This window comes from Miscanthus floridulus, chromosome 18, assembly GCF_019320115.1.
Source record: "Miscanthus floridulus cultivar M001 chromosome 18, ASM1932011v1, whole genome shotgun sequence".
Classification (NCBI taxonomy): domain Eukaryota; kingdom Viridiplantae; phylum Streptophyta; class Magnoliopsida; order Poales; family Poaceae; genus Miscanthus; species Miscanthus floridulus.
This window is the reverse complement of record NC_089597.1, coordinates 40,916,362-40,930,817: the sequence shown is the minus strand read 5'-3', so window position 1 is coordinate 40,930,817 and position 14,456 is coordinate 40,916,362. Positions and strand designations below refer to the sequence as shown.

Here is a 14,456-nt window from a genome sequence, read left to right as displayed (position 1 = left end):
TCGCGTCATGGCGGTGCCCTCTTGTAGATGGTTGTGCACCATGAGGCGCGTGCGAGGAAAATGAAAGATGATGAAACCTACAAGGCTTACTCGGGATACTTTACCACGTTGTCATCCGCTGCTCAGCCTTTTGTCTGGCCGCCTCCGTTGTGCTGCGAGAAAGCGGTTAGTAAATGTTAGAGAAGACGCATGCATTTGATGTACCTCCAATGACCGTTGCTGGTCTCATGCTGCCTGGGGGACTGAACCACCACATCTTCTGTCCCTTGATTGCGAGTGCGCCCTGGGCCTGCGCCTGCCTCGAATGCGAACCATTATCGTCTCCGCCTTCGTCTTCGTGCTTCCTATTTAAGCCGAGGGAGAGGAGGGTAGCGAGTCTCATCCTCACTTCTTCCTCCACCTCCGAGTTTTCCCCGGTGTCCAATCCGAGTGAGAGAATGGCTGCCTTCTTCGAGAGCCATGGCTCGCGGTCCGTCCCGGCGTCTCCACCACCGCCAAGAGGGATTTTTGGAGATCGGGCTCCGCCACACCCTGCCGGCGTTCGTCCTCCATAGGTGTTAGAGGAAGTTCCACGAAGATAGGGGGAACAATGTCATTGGAGGGCTAGGCCATTGGGCTCCTTCATGGTCGGCGGGCGCGTGGCTCCCAACTCTAGGTCTAGGAGCGTTCGAGCATCGGCTCGGCGGCTCGCTTGCTGTCTCATCGCTAGGCGTTCCTCCCCTAGCTCTACCAAAAGCGACATTGGGGTGGTTTCTAGCGGGCTCCTCTTCCTCGGATGTTAGAGGAAGCTCCACGAGGTGGTCGTCCTTGAGGCTTCTTTCGGCAGTCCTCTCCTACTCATGGTGCAGCTCTGAAGGTTAGAGACACCTTGTACCAGTGTCTCTGCTTCATGAGATGTCCATTGTGAGCGGGATGGGATCTGATGATTGTTGTAACCTCGGGTCCATCTAGTCCTGAGATGCGCTAGACTAGATGCCTTCGTTCGTGGCTTGAGAAGCCGGTGGTCCTAATGTTTGGGACGGTGTTGTAATCGGCTAACCCGTTAGCTCTAGGGCTATGATGCGTGCATTGCTTTTTCTGTTTTGCCTTTTGTAACCACCAATGTCAGTTGTTTGATTGGCTTATTTCAATGATCCTTGGCGTGAAGGGTTTTTGCCTGAGCTGATCGACCTCTACGTTGCCGATTCTCACGAATCTTTCTGTCTGGCTAGGCTCACCGTCGAGCCGTTAGCGGGCTGTGGGGATTCGTGCTCGCGTGTCGTGGCGCGCTCCACCATAATCAGGAGAGGTGGCGCATTTGTCGCTCCACACTGGTTTCCCTCCGGGGGAGCAGTTGTCGCAGACCCAGATGGAGTGGCCCTAGTAGGCCATTTGGGTGTGCGCCGAGGCGCTCGGCGTTCCCAAGCGGGTCGTGATTTTTGAAGACTCAAGGAGTTCTTGATGGTTTCGTTTGACTGGATGGTGCGCCCACCGCGGTCGTTCGGGCGAGCGCGAGTGTTCGGCAAGTGGCCCGCTTTCGTTAATTCGGCCTTCGATGAGCTTGTCGCTCAGGATCCTCTCCCTTCGCCCCGTGATCTCGGGTGCGAGTCCTGGTCCAGGGTTCGGCCCTCAGGGCTGAACGTTGCGCAGCCTGACGCAGTGGTCAAGGTGTCGGGGAGCGCCTCGCCGTTTCGCCCCGTCGTAGGTGCGCTCGGAGGGGCTTGAAGCTAGTCCCTCGTTCGACGATAGGTGAGGTTTGGGCTTTTCGCACATAGTGCACGGTCATCGTATTTGCTTGTCATGTTATCGCTATTCCGCTTACTTTTCATTGAAAGTGGAATGCGCTTTATCCCCGCAGCCCTGTGCTTGTGGACGCATTTTTAACCTGGGGGCTGGCCCACGGGGCTAAAATGTGCGCGTCCGGGCATGGCTGAAACGAGACACTGCAACTATAACTAAGCTATACATGATCTAATGAGTATGAAAATTTTACTACAGTTCAATCATACAATAATTAGCCCACTATAAAATTTTCATCATAATTAGACCATAGAAACTGCAGCTACGAATTATTTTAATTAATTACAGAAAATCATATATCTAAAGCCACAGCAAAAACTGTATACTAAAGTTATCATATTATATATTCACTGTATAGATTTACTCACGTGGAGTTCAACAAAATTGGATTTTTCATTTTATGATTTTTCTATAATTTACTATGATTTTTCAAATATTCAACCGAAATAAATAAAAAAGAAAAGGTCAAAACCGACTCCAAAATTGCTTATAACAGAGCCAGAAAGGTAAGATGAATGGTTTTAAATAATGAGGAAGATGTTTTGCCCGGTTTTATAGTTCAGAAAAGAAAAATGGACTTTTAAAAAAGAAAAAAAAAAGTTGAGAGTTATCGTGAACTTTTTGGACCTATATATCGTTCGCTCGAATCGTGTCAGTTGAGGCCTAATCGGCTTGCTTCACCCGATACACATGGGCACATGGCTACATTGGCTTCTCCACCCCCCCAACCCCCCCAACCCCCCACCCCCCTTTCTTTTTTTTTTGCTTGTGGTTTCATTCAGTGCTGCACTGATATTTACAACAGTGCATGATACGCTGACATACCAATTACTCATCAGGGTAACAGCAGTTCGACCTTCGCACGTAGATCATGCCCGTTGTCCGTGACCTTGCCACAACCTCCCCTGTCCACGCTGTCGTCATACCGACCACACTCACACATGCTCCAGCTGGCCACAGCCGGCCGGCAACCATCTCTAGCCAGCCACAGGCTTCTTGATACAATGACGCGCAAATTTTTTGCGTGAAAAAAAAAAGCCAGCCATAGGCGCTCCCAGCTAGCCAAGCACCTGGACGGCCGGTCACAGCCAGCTAGGGACAGACCAGCGGCAGCTGCGGCTGGGCAGTGGTGGTTGGCGGCCAGAGGCCTCCAGGCTTTAGCTAAGACATGCTAGAAGAGGTTAGGGCAAAAAGATGTCCGAGGAAGAAATGTCGAGGGAAGGAGGAAAGGTCGGGAGAAATCGCCTCCCACGTGGATTAAAAGTTGCTCCACACATATGGATTGCTTTTGTTAAGTGCGAAAATATTGAGAGTTAGGATAGGGAGTTGTTTGAGGTCTTGTTTAGATGTCGTTGGATTCACTTTAATCCACACGTGTGTTGATATATTGGGGTGAATTGAGATAGAATTTTATTCAAGTTTTACACCAATACATGTGGATTGATTTGAATCTGTTAATAAATTAGGCTGATAAGTTCAAGCGAACAGGCTTATCAGCCTGGCTTATCAGATATGGTACATTATTTTTCTCTCACAATAAATCAGCGAACTATATTTTTCAGCCTGGCTTTTTAGCGAAAAGGTCCGAGAGAATCTATTTTCAATCTTATTAAAAAGACAAGACTGGGAGTGAGTTTTGAGAACTATTGGAGATCTCTTATGTCATACGTAATAACTAATGAGATCTAGAGCAACACTGCGCACTTCATGAAACAGAGCACAGTACTTACTTCACATTTATCCAGTTTAATTACAACTTTACATCCTGTTGGTTTAGAACTTTAGATTTAAGAACACGCCAACCCAACCGTCACAAGACTATATTACATACGCTGTGTCGCTAATACACAAACTCAGGCGCATTATCACTGTATCAGCCCCTGACGGTGACGGATGCCAAGGCACGGCGCCTCGCGTCCCTTTCTTCAAACCAAGGTGGCGCAGGCACCCGTGTCGGGGTCGTACAGCGCGGGGAGCAGGTACTTCCTCCCGCGCGCCCCGTTGGCGTTGTAGCTGCCACCCGTCGCCGCGTCCACCAGCAGCTGCCCGGCGTACCCGGGGTACGCGCCCGCGCCGTAGACGCCCGCGCACGCCGTGGCGGCCTCCAGCGGCGCGCCGCGGTCGCCCTGGTAGAACCCGTCCCCGAACGGGTTGGTCACGGCGCCGGCCACCATGCTGGCCACGCTGATCAGCGCGCCGTCCATGCCCACGTCCCCGTTCGGCGGCACCAGCGGCGGCGGCGCCTGCGGGCCGTACGGCGGCTGGTGGAACGGCCACGCGCACTGGCCGGGGCACTGCGTGGCCGGGTTCCCGACCCACGCCCACGCGTCGTACGAGTACGACCCGTGGTGGCCGCACCGGCTCATGCAGAAGCCCTCCACCGCCACGTCCTGCGCCGTGAGCACCAGCGCGAGCCCGCCGCCCTTCGCGGTCACGGCGCGTGCCGCGGCCGCCAGCGCCGGGAGCTGGGCGAGCTTCAGGCTCTTCCCCAGCGAGCACCCTTCGTCGGAGACCTGGCCGGCCAGGACCACCCGAGTGCTCTTCTTGGTCTTGCCGCCGTACGCGCCGCTCTTGCCGACGGCCGCCGCGCCCGCCGCCTTCGATAGGTAGAGCCGGTCGATGGTGCCCCACCACTGGGAGACGGAAGGCGGCGCTCCCCGCGGCGGGGCGGAGAGGGAGAGGAGGAAGTCGGTGACGATGGCCTTCTGCGCGGGCGTGAAGCGGCCGTACCAGAGCACGGAGACGGGGATGTCACCGCTCAGCACGGCGCCGTCGTGGTACCTTAGGAGGTCGCTGGGCGGCGGCTTGTACAGCTCCATGAGCCTCCTGCTGCTGGGGCTGGCCGCGGCTCCCGTGGCGTGCCGTGCCAAGCTGAGGAAGAGAAACGCCAGCAGAAGCAAGAACAGAGCGTGGTCTCTGAGGCGGAAGCTACTGGAAGCGCAGGCCATTGCCTCGACTGGGAGTAGTCTAGCAAAGTGGAGCACTAGTGTGCACTACTGGTGGTGTGGCCGGCCGTGTGGGTGTGGTCTAGAGTGGCCAGGAGCTGGCCTTTTATAGGCCTGCCAATGTTTTCTCTTTTTTTTCCCCTTAAAAAAGGGGCTCGCCATTGTTTAGTGATCAGTGATCAGGAATTCAGGATGAGAACGACCCGCGCGTGTACGCCTTCCCCGGGAGGGGGATGCACTTGTTCCTGGCGTTCAACTCCGGGTGACCGGCGATCAACTGGAATTTGGGGACAGCTGGATTAGCATGGGCATTGGGAGCACGGCGACTCTGACCAAAGGATGCTCCGCACCAACAGCCCTTGATGGATCAGCTCCAGCGTGCTGCTCGGCTCGGCTTGCATTGGCTCTTGAATGTTTGGCAGTACAGTCTTGATTAAACATTAAGTTGACCTGTTGACCTACCCCATCAGAATCTGGATGTTTCGCATATGATTGGTGCAGTTTAATTAACGAAGGGAAGCTAACTGACCTGGTTGTTGGTTTGGTTCTATCTCAGGCGGTGGCATCGTCATTTAAAAGCCAAAAAGATGGCCAGCTCCTCGACCGGAGCCACCCTCCACGTCGCCCCAGATCTTCGCACACGTTAGATCTTGTGATGGACGGTCCAGATCGTTTGGAGCGGATTTGATGGGAAGCGGCTTCTCGTGCTTCTCCAATTCTTCTGCTTCTATTCAGCTTCTCCGGCTTCTCGTCCGAATCCAGCCAAACAAATATATACCCAGCTTCTGCTTTTCCTTCCGACGCTTCTTCTCTCCCCCTCCGCTCTCTCCTCTTCGCTCTCTCTCTCCCGACCTCTCCCAACGCGGCTAGGGCAACGGCCACCTGCGCGAGCGGGCCGCGGCAGCGGCCGCCCTCCTCCTCCCCCAGCGTGCTGGCTGTGCCAGCACTGCCGGCTCACTGCTCCAGGCGCTGGCGGGGCGCGACGGTGCTCCCGGCCTGCGGCACGGCGCCGTGCGTGGCCACCGGCCGTCGTTGTCCCCGGCCACGGCGCGGCGCGATCGGGCCCCGACGGCGGCTGGCCGCTGGCGTGGGTGCCCCCAGCGTTGCCTCCTCCCGGCGGTCCGCGTGCGCTCGACCAAACCCTAGCGGCGGCGGCTCAGATCGGCGGTTGCATCTGCCGGTACGTCACCGTCTTCTTCTCCTACTTCCTCCCATGCCTCCTCCTCCAGATCCCCTCTCCCCAGTCCGATGTCGGCGCCGTGCAGCGAACGAGCTTGGCCCCGTGAGGCCCGCTCGCTTCACCTCCCCTCGCTCCGCCTTTTCCTCTACGCCCCGACATACGGGTGGAAAGAGCCATCCTCCTGGACCTCTCCCTGGCAGGACCGACCATGTGGTGGCTTGAGGAGGCGGAACGGCCGAACAGCGCTGTGGCGCGGGGCGGGTGTGTTCATCTCATTTATGCTTTTAATTGATGCGTTTTTAGATTGATTTGGTCCATCTACATTTGATTTGGTGAATCTGTATTTTATTTTGGTGGATTGCAGTTTGGTAACCGATTTGGCTCCTGCTGCACCGTGCTGCTTGGTCTCCTCTCCTTGCCTGAGGGCAATCCTCCATTTAGAACCTCCGTAGTCTGCAGTCTCCGACCTGTGCTGTGCGTTCTGGCTGCGACCATCGCATTTCTGCAGTGTCCTGTACCCAAATCAGCACCTATGTATGCGCCTTTGTGAGATTTTAGAAAGTAATGTTGTAAATTTGCTAGGGTCTGCTCATTAGCTATTCAAACCACAGTGCTTCAAATGAAATTAGGCTCATTATTTGATCATTGTTAACCACAAATAGAAGTACGACTATCAGGCTAAAAAATTCCTTTTCCCGCTATAAAAAAGGACCATCTGCTTAACATACTAATACTATCTAGGATATGTTAATTTTAGTGTCTGCAATTCTAGCTTCAATGCATTTTTTTATTAGAAGTTGTCCTGAATGTAAAGCTTCAGGGAAAAAAAATAGTGGCTTAGTATCCCAGAGGAAGCACAATGTTCTTAAAAGTGACAATTGTCTTGCTGAATTCTGCCGCAATGTCCTAACTTGGTGTTTCTCTCACATGGTTAGTAGTTTTGGTCTTGTCCTGCTACCATTCTTCTATGATCTTTCCTGAGCTGACAGATGTTTCCTATGAATCATGTGTCTGAATTGCTAATATGTCCATGCTTTGGTTGCCATGTAATGAAAATAGATCTCTTTGTTCCGTCTCTGCGGATCCATGGCATTAGCAAAGCATTATTCTCCCTTTTATGTTACAAAACCCATTAGCTCCTGAGATGGAAGCCGTGTCCACATCGGCAGAAATTTTTTTGACCGTTAGATCTCCCGATCCGACGGCCTAGGCCCCCAGCAAGAATTTTCTAGAATCGGCTTCGGATTACACTGTGGGCTTTCTCCAGCTTCTCCACAGATTTCTTGTGTTACGACCGTTCCCTCCTAGCTTGTCTACAGAATCATAGTCAGGATTCCAGCTTCTTCCGTCCTCGGCCCATACTCTTCCCGATGTTTCTCTTCCCGACCCCGACGTCTTCCCGCACCACGCCGCCTAGGCCGCTCCCGACGGTGCTGGGGCCCGGCAGGCACGCCGCGACGCCGGGGGAGAGGGAGAGGAGAGCCGCGCGGCGCGCTGCCTGGGCGACGGCGCAGCCGGTTTGGTGCCCGGCGGCGCTCGTGGACCCCGGCGGCAGCCGTCCCCACCATGGCACGACGCTAGCAGGCACCACCGGTGGCTGCCGGCGTGGCTTCCCCACGGCGCTGACTGCTCCCGCTGGTCCGCATGTGCTCCACGAAACCCTAACTCCCTGTGCTTGACGACCGCGAGCTGCTCCTGGCGACGCGACCGCTCGGATCCTCAGCATTGGACTGTTAACAAGTAATGTGGTCATTGAATTATTGGTCTCACAACAAATTCTGTACAGTTAGTCAGTCTGCTAATGGTCTGTAGTGGATCTTGTGTAGGTGCAATTTTTGCCTGACTATGGTGTATAAAATCGACTATTCAATTCTTCTGCTTTTATTTCAAATTCATTTTGTGTTCACGATATATCTAAATATCTGCCAACTTTTGATTGTAGGTGTGTTCCCAAGTTTATGAATTTTGAAACTTTGATTTCACATTGAGGCAGTTCATGTACACTTTTTTTATTGCACTATGCGATGTGCAACCGAATAAGACCTAAAATGAATAGCGTAGAGCATCGACCTGGCTCCATCTGTTCTAGCACCAGTTAATACATGATTTCATTTGTTCTGACTAATTTTATGTGTTCCGCCTAATTTATGTAATTGTTTTTTTATGTGTGCACAGGTTGTGCTGAATCTGCTTCCTTTGCAGAGCACTGTTGCTGCAAGTATACATATATGTGTTCAGCCTTTGTAAATATGCCCATTTATTGCTGAATGTTAAATAGCTATTGCACTTATTTGGGGACTTTTATACCATACACAGTACTGTTAATTTTTCTAAATTTTGCTTACAAGATAATCCATTTTGTTTTTTCATGTTGTCCCATTGTAACACATTATGATAGGATAGTTCCTGCGATTAATTGGTTCAGAGCCTTTTCAAACCAATTTTTCTGATAGTCTGCTACTTTTTCTTTTTTTTCATTTTCGACTGACCCTCCTCCCTTTAAAATATGATGTCAGATGAAAACAGTGCAGACTAAAAGGTGTCCGCGGAGAAAACTGTGCTAGGGACGGCAAGCACAAGGTGATTGATTTACAGGTTGGCAACTTGCTTAATGCCTCATTTGTAGTAAGGAATGCTTCTTTTCAATGCATGGTGTTCATACTAAGTACAAAAAATTCAGTCTCATGTCATCTAACAGTGGGGGCTTCCCCTGCTGTTTTCCTGGTTAGAAAAAAAAGGGTTCTGTTTTGATTCCTTATATTGATCTAAGTTACCTTATGTTACCAGAATAGGATGTTGTTTTACTACTTTGTGAGATTTTTAAAAGTAATGTTGTAAATTTGCTAGGGTCTGCTCATTAGCTATTCAAACCACAGTGCTTCAAATGAAATTAGGCTCATTATTTGATCATTGTTAACCACAAATAGAAGTACGACTATCAGGCTAAAAAAATCCTTTTCCCGCTATAAAAAAGGACCATCTGCTTAGCATACTAATACTATCTAGGATATGTTAATTTTAGTGTCTGCAATTCTAGCTTCAATGCATTTTTTTATTAGAAGTCCTGAATGTAAAGCTACAGGGGAAAAAAATAGTGCCTTAGTATCCCAGAGGAAGCACAATGTTCTTAAAAGTGACAATTGTCTTGCTGAATTCTGCCGCAATGTCCTAACTTGGTGTTTCTCTCACATGGTTAGTAGTTTGTCCCTATACAGTGATGCGCCTCAAAATTTTCCCATGCCTGTATCACTATGTTTTCTCATTTGGGGCTAAAGCAAACTCGGGTTCCAGCTTATGAAAATAAGTTGTCGGTGGTCTGGTGGAGGATTTCGCAACAACAAAGTGAAAAAGCCAGAAATGAAAGGTATGTGCTTCTCTCCATTATAATTCTTCACAGGCTCTTATTTCGTAGAGTTCCTGTCAGCGTCACATGGCCTTGTTACGAATTCTCCGTTCTTGAGATCATCAGGTTTTACGCTTTCGGCGCAAGCTAGAATGACATCGTTAATAACATGTCAAGCCCTTGTGAAAAAATCAGCTCTCCAGAAAGTGATTAGTGACACACCTGCTTTTTCTTTATCTTCTACACAGTTTTTCTTATTTTGTTATGACCTTCCATTTGCTTGAAATATTACGTGGTTACATGAAATAGATATCCATAAACAACCCTCAAAGGGACCTTCTTGATCTGGTTGGTACCAAGATTGAGGAGCCTAAGAATGGTTCTAATGTGTTTTAAGGAGTCATGTTCTAATGGTAGCTTTTAAAAAAGCGATGAGAATAGCAATTTAACGTTCTGCCTTACTGCTATGGTAACCTCTAAAAAAACGATGACTTTAGTGCTTTACGCTTGCGCATTACTGCCTCTGTAACTTATTGCTCAGCAGTATTGCAACTCTTCTGATGTCGTTCACACTTCCAGTGACCACACATTCCATATGTACTTATCCCTATGCAGGAGGCGACTTATAACCCTATTATTGGCCTACTCTACAAAAGCCTAATCTCTAAATTTAATTTGCACAACCTTAGCCGTTTACTTATCAACATCATCAGCCTCACAACATGTTTACATCTGTGGAGACACTTCTAACAATTCCTCAATGGACACCTCAGACAACGACAATCAAGGCTGGGAACGCGGGATTTTTTACTGTGAATAAGGGTCTTCATAGCTCAATCCGGAGTGCGTAAATGGTAAGGGCCTGTTTGGAATGCGGGATTTTTCCCTGTGAAAATGAACTGATTCCTGTAGAATTCCTGCGCAATTCCTGTGAAATTCCTGCGTTCCAAACAGGCCCTAGGTGTTATAGCCTCAGAATAAATGTGCTTACACATGAAAATTGTTAGAAGGTGTACGTGTAGGGTAATTTAACAAATTCCTATCATGAAGGGAAGTACCTTACGGTTTACCACCCTGGCCACTATCAACGACTCACATGACCCCACTTTTAATTCTTTAGGCATTTCTTTGAATAAAGTTGGTACCAACCGTACGGGTGACAGCAAGATTGTTTATTTGCTGTCACTTCTCTTTGGATGGAAAGTTACTAGCTGGTGCTGCTCATAAGAAGGAGGTAAAATATTCTTTCAGATCCTACGTCTTGCTCTGTCCTTTGGTTTTTGACCCACACCTCCTCACGGTTCAATGCACTGTTTTGTTACACATGTATTGCTGCACGGGACTGATCATTTCTTATCTGAGTTGGGCTTTATCAGTTGATGAAGACCAGTGCTATGCCCCTGGGCTTTATCAATACAAGATAATTTCTATGCAGTTATTGTTCCCGAATGGTTAATCAGTGTGCCATATTTTTTCCTTTCCTTCTCAATTCTTGGAATTCCATCTGCCTGTCGTAATATAACTGAGAGCTTTCTCCTGCTCGTAACTATTTTTTATGGCCTCGCTTTTTATGATCTTATTTTTTTGCCATTTGGTACAGATAGAACAGTTAGCTTTTTTGGACATTCTGCAGCCACTTTCCTCTGATAACACATATCGTGTCCATATTGGAGGTGACAATTTCCAATTTGTATAAATCTCAAAGCTCACTTCCGAAGAATTCAAGGTGAGAATTTCCAATCTGTATAATTCTTAAATTTGATGCTACTTAGCATCATCTGTATACTGCTTGTCTTATTTCAGTAAGCCTTCCGTCCTAGAGTCCAGTTGAAGGTTGTGCCATGGCTTTACCATATCACATATAATAGCACAACCGCACAAATTATGTTCAAATCAAATCTTCTTTGCTCCAAAACTATTTTTCTATAAAAAGGAATGGATTAATCCCAACTAAATCTTAAGAATGTTTAGTTTTCTGATAATAGGTACCTTAGTTTTCATTGACATTTTCATATCACCTCATCGAATGCTTGGTACAACAAAGAGGAATAGAGTGAGCTCAAAGTACACTAGAATTAAAATTACAGTGTGGTTCTCTTTGTCAGATTCGTAGCCTTTATGTCATAGGATTGTAAAATTAACCTCTCCCTACTCTATATGCACAGTGGTAAACCATGTGTTTCATCATCAAAGATACCCAGTTTAGTACACCTTATAACATTCAGGCTACAGCTCGTTTGACATATGAGTTGTGCTTTCAGCTCACTTAGCACCATCCAAACCGAGTTGCATAGTTCTGGTGCAATGGTTTTTACTCAACATTTAGGCTACACTTCCTTTGGAAATGTTGGAAGCAAAAAAACAGTACCATGTACAGGGCTTTTAATACAGCACAGCAACACTTGCCAAACCAATCTTAGTCATAGATACTTGGCCAAAGAGGTAATTTCAGCCATGGATGACTCCAAACATAGTGGTCTCAACAAATGCGTTGACAACTCTTTTGCTGTGCATTATGACCTATGTAATTTCAAGGCATGATCAGCTACTACTCATAGAAGAAGATAAGAGGACTATAGAAAATCTACAGCTACATTCTTGTACTTCTACCATTCATTTATGATACCCAAATTCCACGTGTATTTCTATTGCAATGCCTATTTTCATGTAGTTCTATCAACCATTTATGCTTACCAATATAGTACGTTCCCAGGCAAGATACTACCACTATGCATTATTACTCGGCTTGTTCGGGTGTTCTTAAAAGCAACACTGCTGCAGCCAAAAGTCTCACAGTTCACTATACGAAAAGCAGCTGCTGCTTGTAAATTTCCCATTATATCTGCTGAAATTTCCCATCTTTTTTAGCAATATACTGTCTAAAGATCTATCTTACTCAGGTAAAGTATGAAGTCTATTCTAACATTGACACTAAATAAATTACATATAAGAAAATTACAGCTGTATTGTGGCTACTTGGGGGCAATTGTAGATGAGCACATTCAAATTATTAAGATTTATTGACCTCTGATCCCATAAATAAGCACATACATGATTAGTAGACTATTATTTTATAACTGTAAATGAAGAAAGCTTCAGTACAATAGAAAGATAACTAGCTTTTTAAACATCATGGGGTAGATGTAGAAGAGTTTAGCAGCTCAGATTGTGCAAATGTCTTCAGCTTAGTTTAATCAATATTCCATCTATTTATCCTTCTGTTTATTTGACAATCAAATATATACATGGTCAGCGGGACAATAGGAAGCATGCTGCTAAGCCTTCCAAGTTAGGTGACTGATTAGCTTCCCACATCCACATGTTCAGTTGACCAAATATTAACTGATTTGTTGCAGCTTATTGACATGGCATATTTACATAACGCAGATATAGATGTGCTTGCCTATTGTTAGTCCTGATGATTATAATTACAAATATTTTTTACTCTACACATGGATGTATTGTCTATTAGTCCCTTCTTTTAAAAAATGAAATTGCAGTATAGCACCCATTCGGTATTATAATGACATTCAAAGGAAAAATGACTGACAGGTTCATACTTGTTTTTCCCCTGTTTTCTATATGGAATTTCCCTTTTTCATTTTAATGTGTTATTTCTACACCTTACCACCCTGAAGCATTTATTTTTAGAGTGCTTCGCACAAACTTTGTTTACTGAACCACCCAAACCTTAAATGGCCTTCAGAGGTATTATCCTGTATTTATCGACTTCATCACACAACAAAACAATTCTACTGTTTAGATCTCCATGCTATTTTCCAATCCAGTTATGATATGTCTATATTTCTAGGTTGGGCTCCCTTGCTGATCTAGGAGCAACACTTTCTCAATCCTGTAGAGAACACCTTCCAAGTTCAGTTCATCCTTTGGGTGAGTTATCCTCTTCATTTGCCTTTCTTACATGTTATCCTGAGACTGTCATATGAACTTAATTGCTGTTGTGTGGTATTCGTCATGTATAGGCGCTGCTCATTGGTTTCCTGGATGGGTGGGATGACAGCCAGGGGCCTCAAGTCATCGCCCCAACCATCTGGTCAAAACTAATGCCGACCTCACACACCAGTTAATCTCATCTCTTCCAACCGAGTTTAGACAGGCAGCAGCTCATATACCACAGTCACAGGAACTATGCAATCCACTGGATGAACTAACCCTTACCATAGACTACTACCACAAAAACGTGCAAAAGCTGCATGGATACTACGAAACCAACAAGGTACGCTTCTAACATCCAGCTATGTGTCCCATCTACTACCGCTACCTCACGTATTCAGAAACAATGGATGCCTATGCTTTCAGCAAAAATACATCTCAACCAGACTGCAGACAGAAACGCCGAGCCTAGCAGGCAACCGCTGGGATTGGATGAATGCAACAGAAGAATGATGTACATCAGCATCATCATGCATCGCCTATCACCAGACCTTCACCAGCACCACCACACATCGACAGCGCTACTACCACCGAAGACAACTATTTGTGTACACCGGCTTAGAGATCAGCTACCGTGTATAGCTTTCCTACTATAAAATACTTATCCCTGTAATATATTTCAATAGACCTGTATAACCTCTTAACGTGCTACCGCGCGAGCGCGCGGAATCGCGCGCCAATCCACTAGTCAGATATATATATGGTCGTAATCCAAGCACTAAGCAGCAAGCAGTAGAATTCGACAGCTGTGCTCTAGCGCTGGATAGGGATTACTAGAGTCTGAATCGAGCACAAGTGACCATTAGGTATTAGCATGTCAGCACTATACGTCATAAGTATGGCAACGCAGTGAGACTTGATCCAGTAATGCACATCGGGCATCGGATGGCTGATGCGGCTCCGGGCTCCGGCCGGTCACTCGCCAATCCGCGTGCCCAGTATGGGCATTTTTGCGTGCTTGGCGCGTGCGTCGCTCTGTCTATGCTGCTCTCTGTATAGTTGTGAGTCAGAGTCTCATTAATGTTGTAGCAACTTTTCTTTCTTTCATTCAAGCAGCAAGCGAGAATAATCATGTAGATCGTTCGGAGATAATTATGTATTTGATGTCGAAACAAATCAGTCTTTCATATTTAATATTAAAAAATTTAAACTTTCTTATTTGACAACAAGTTAAAATTTCCTTTCCCTAGATAGCACTGTTGTCCATTTGGGCTACTAACGGTGTCAAGTGGCTGGTAAAATAACATGAATGTTC

At 47.0% G+C, this 14,456-nt stretch overlaps 1 protein-coding gene and 1 long non-coding RNA gene across 22 annotated transcripts; one reads left to right on the top strand and one right to left on the bottom strand.

The window, feature by feature from the left end:
• Positions 1 to 3,498: 3,498 nt before the first annotated feature.
• Positions 3,499 to 4,787, bottom strand: LOC136521102 (protein PHOSPHATE-INDUCED 1 homolog). Its single transcript, XM_066514817.1, has one exon. It carries the CDS (start codon positions 4,725 to 4,727, stop codon positions 3,705 to 3,707), a length of 1,023 nt encoding a protein of 340 aa, XP_066370914.1. The 5' UTR covers positions 4,728 to 4,787; the 3' UTR covers positions 3,499 to 3,704.
• Positions 4,788 to 5,325: 538 nt separating this feature from the next.
• On the top strand, positions 5,326 to 13,845 carry LOC136520006 (uncharacterized). 21 transcript variants are annotated; one of them, XR_010775107.1, is made up of 8 exons: positions 5,329 to 6,165; positions 6,269 to 9,268; positions 10,021 to 10,101; positions 10,368 to 10,481; positions 10,848 to 10,973; positions 13,059 to 13,138; positions 13,231 to 13,484; positions 13,568 to 13,845. It is a non-coding gene; the product is annotated as an uncharacterized lncRNA (long non-coding RNA). The 21 variants fall into 21 exon arrangements; XR_010775103.1 differs by having other exon boundaries at positions 5,327 to 6,165; positions 10,368 to 10,973; XR_010775104.1 differs by lacking the exon at positions 10,021 to 10,101 and having other exon boundaries at positions 5,328 to 5,904; positions 5,990 to 6,165; positions 10,368 to 10,973.
• Positions 13,846 to 14,456: the final 611 nt, after the last annotated feature.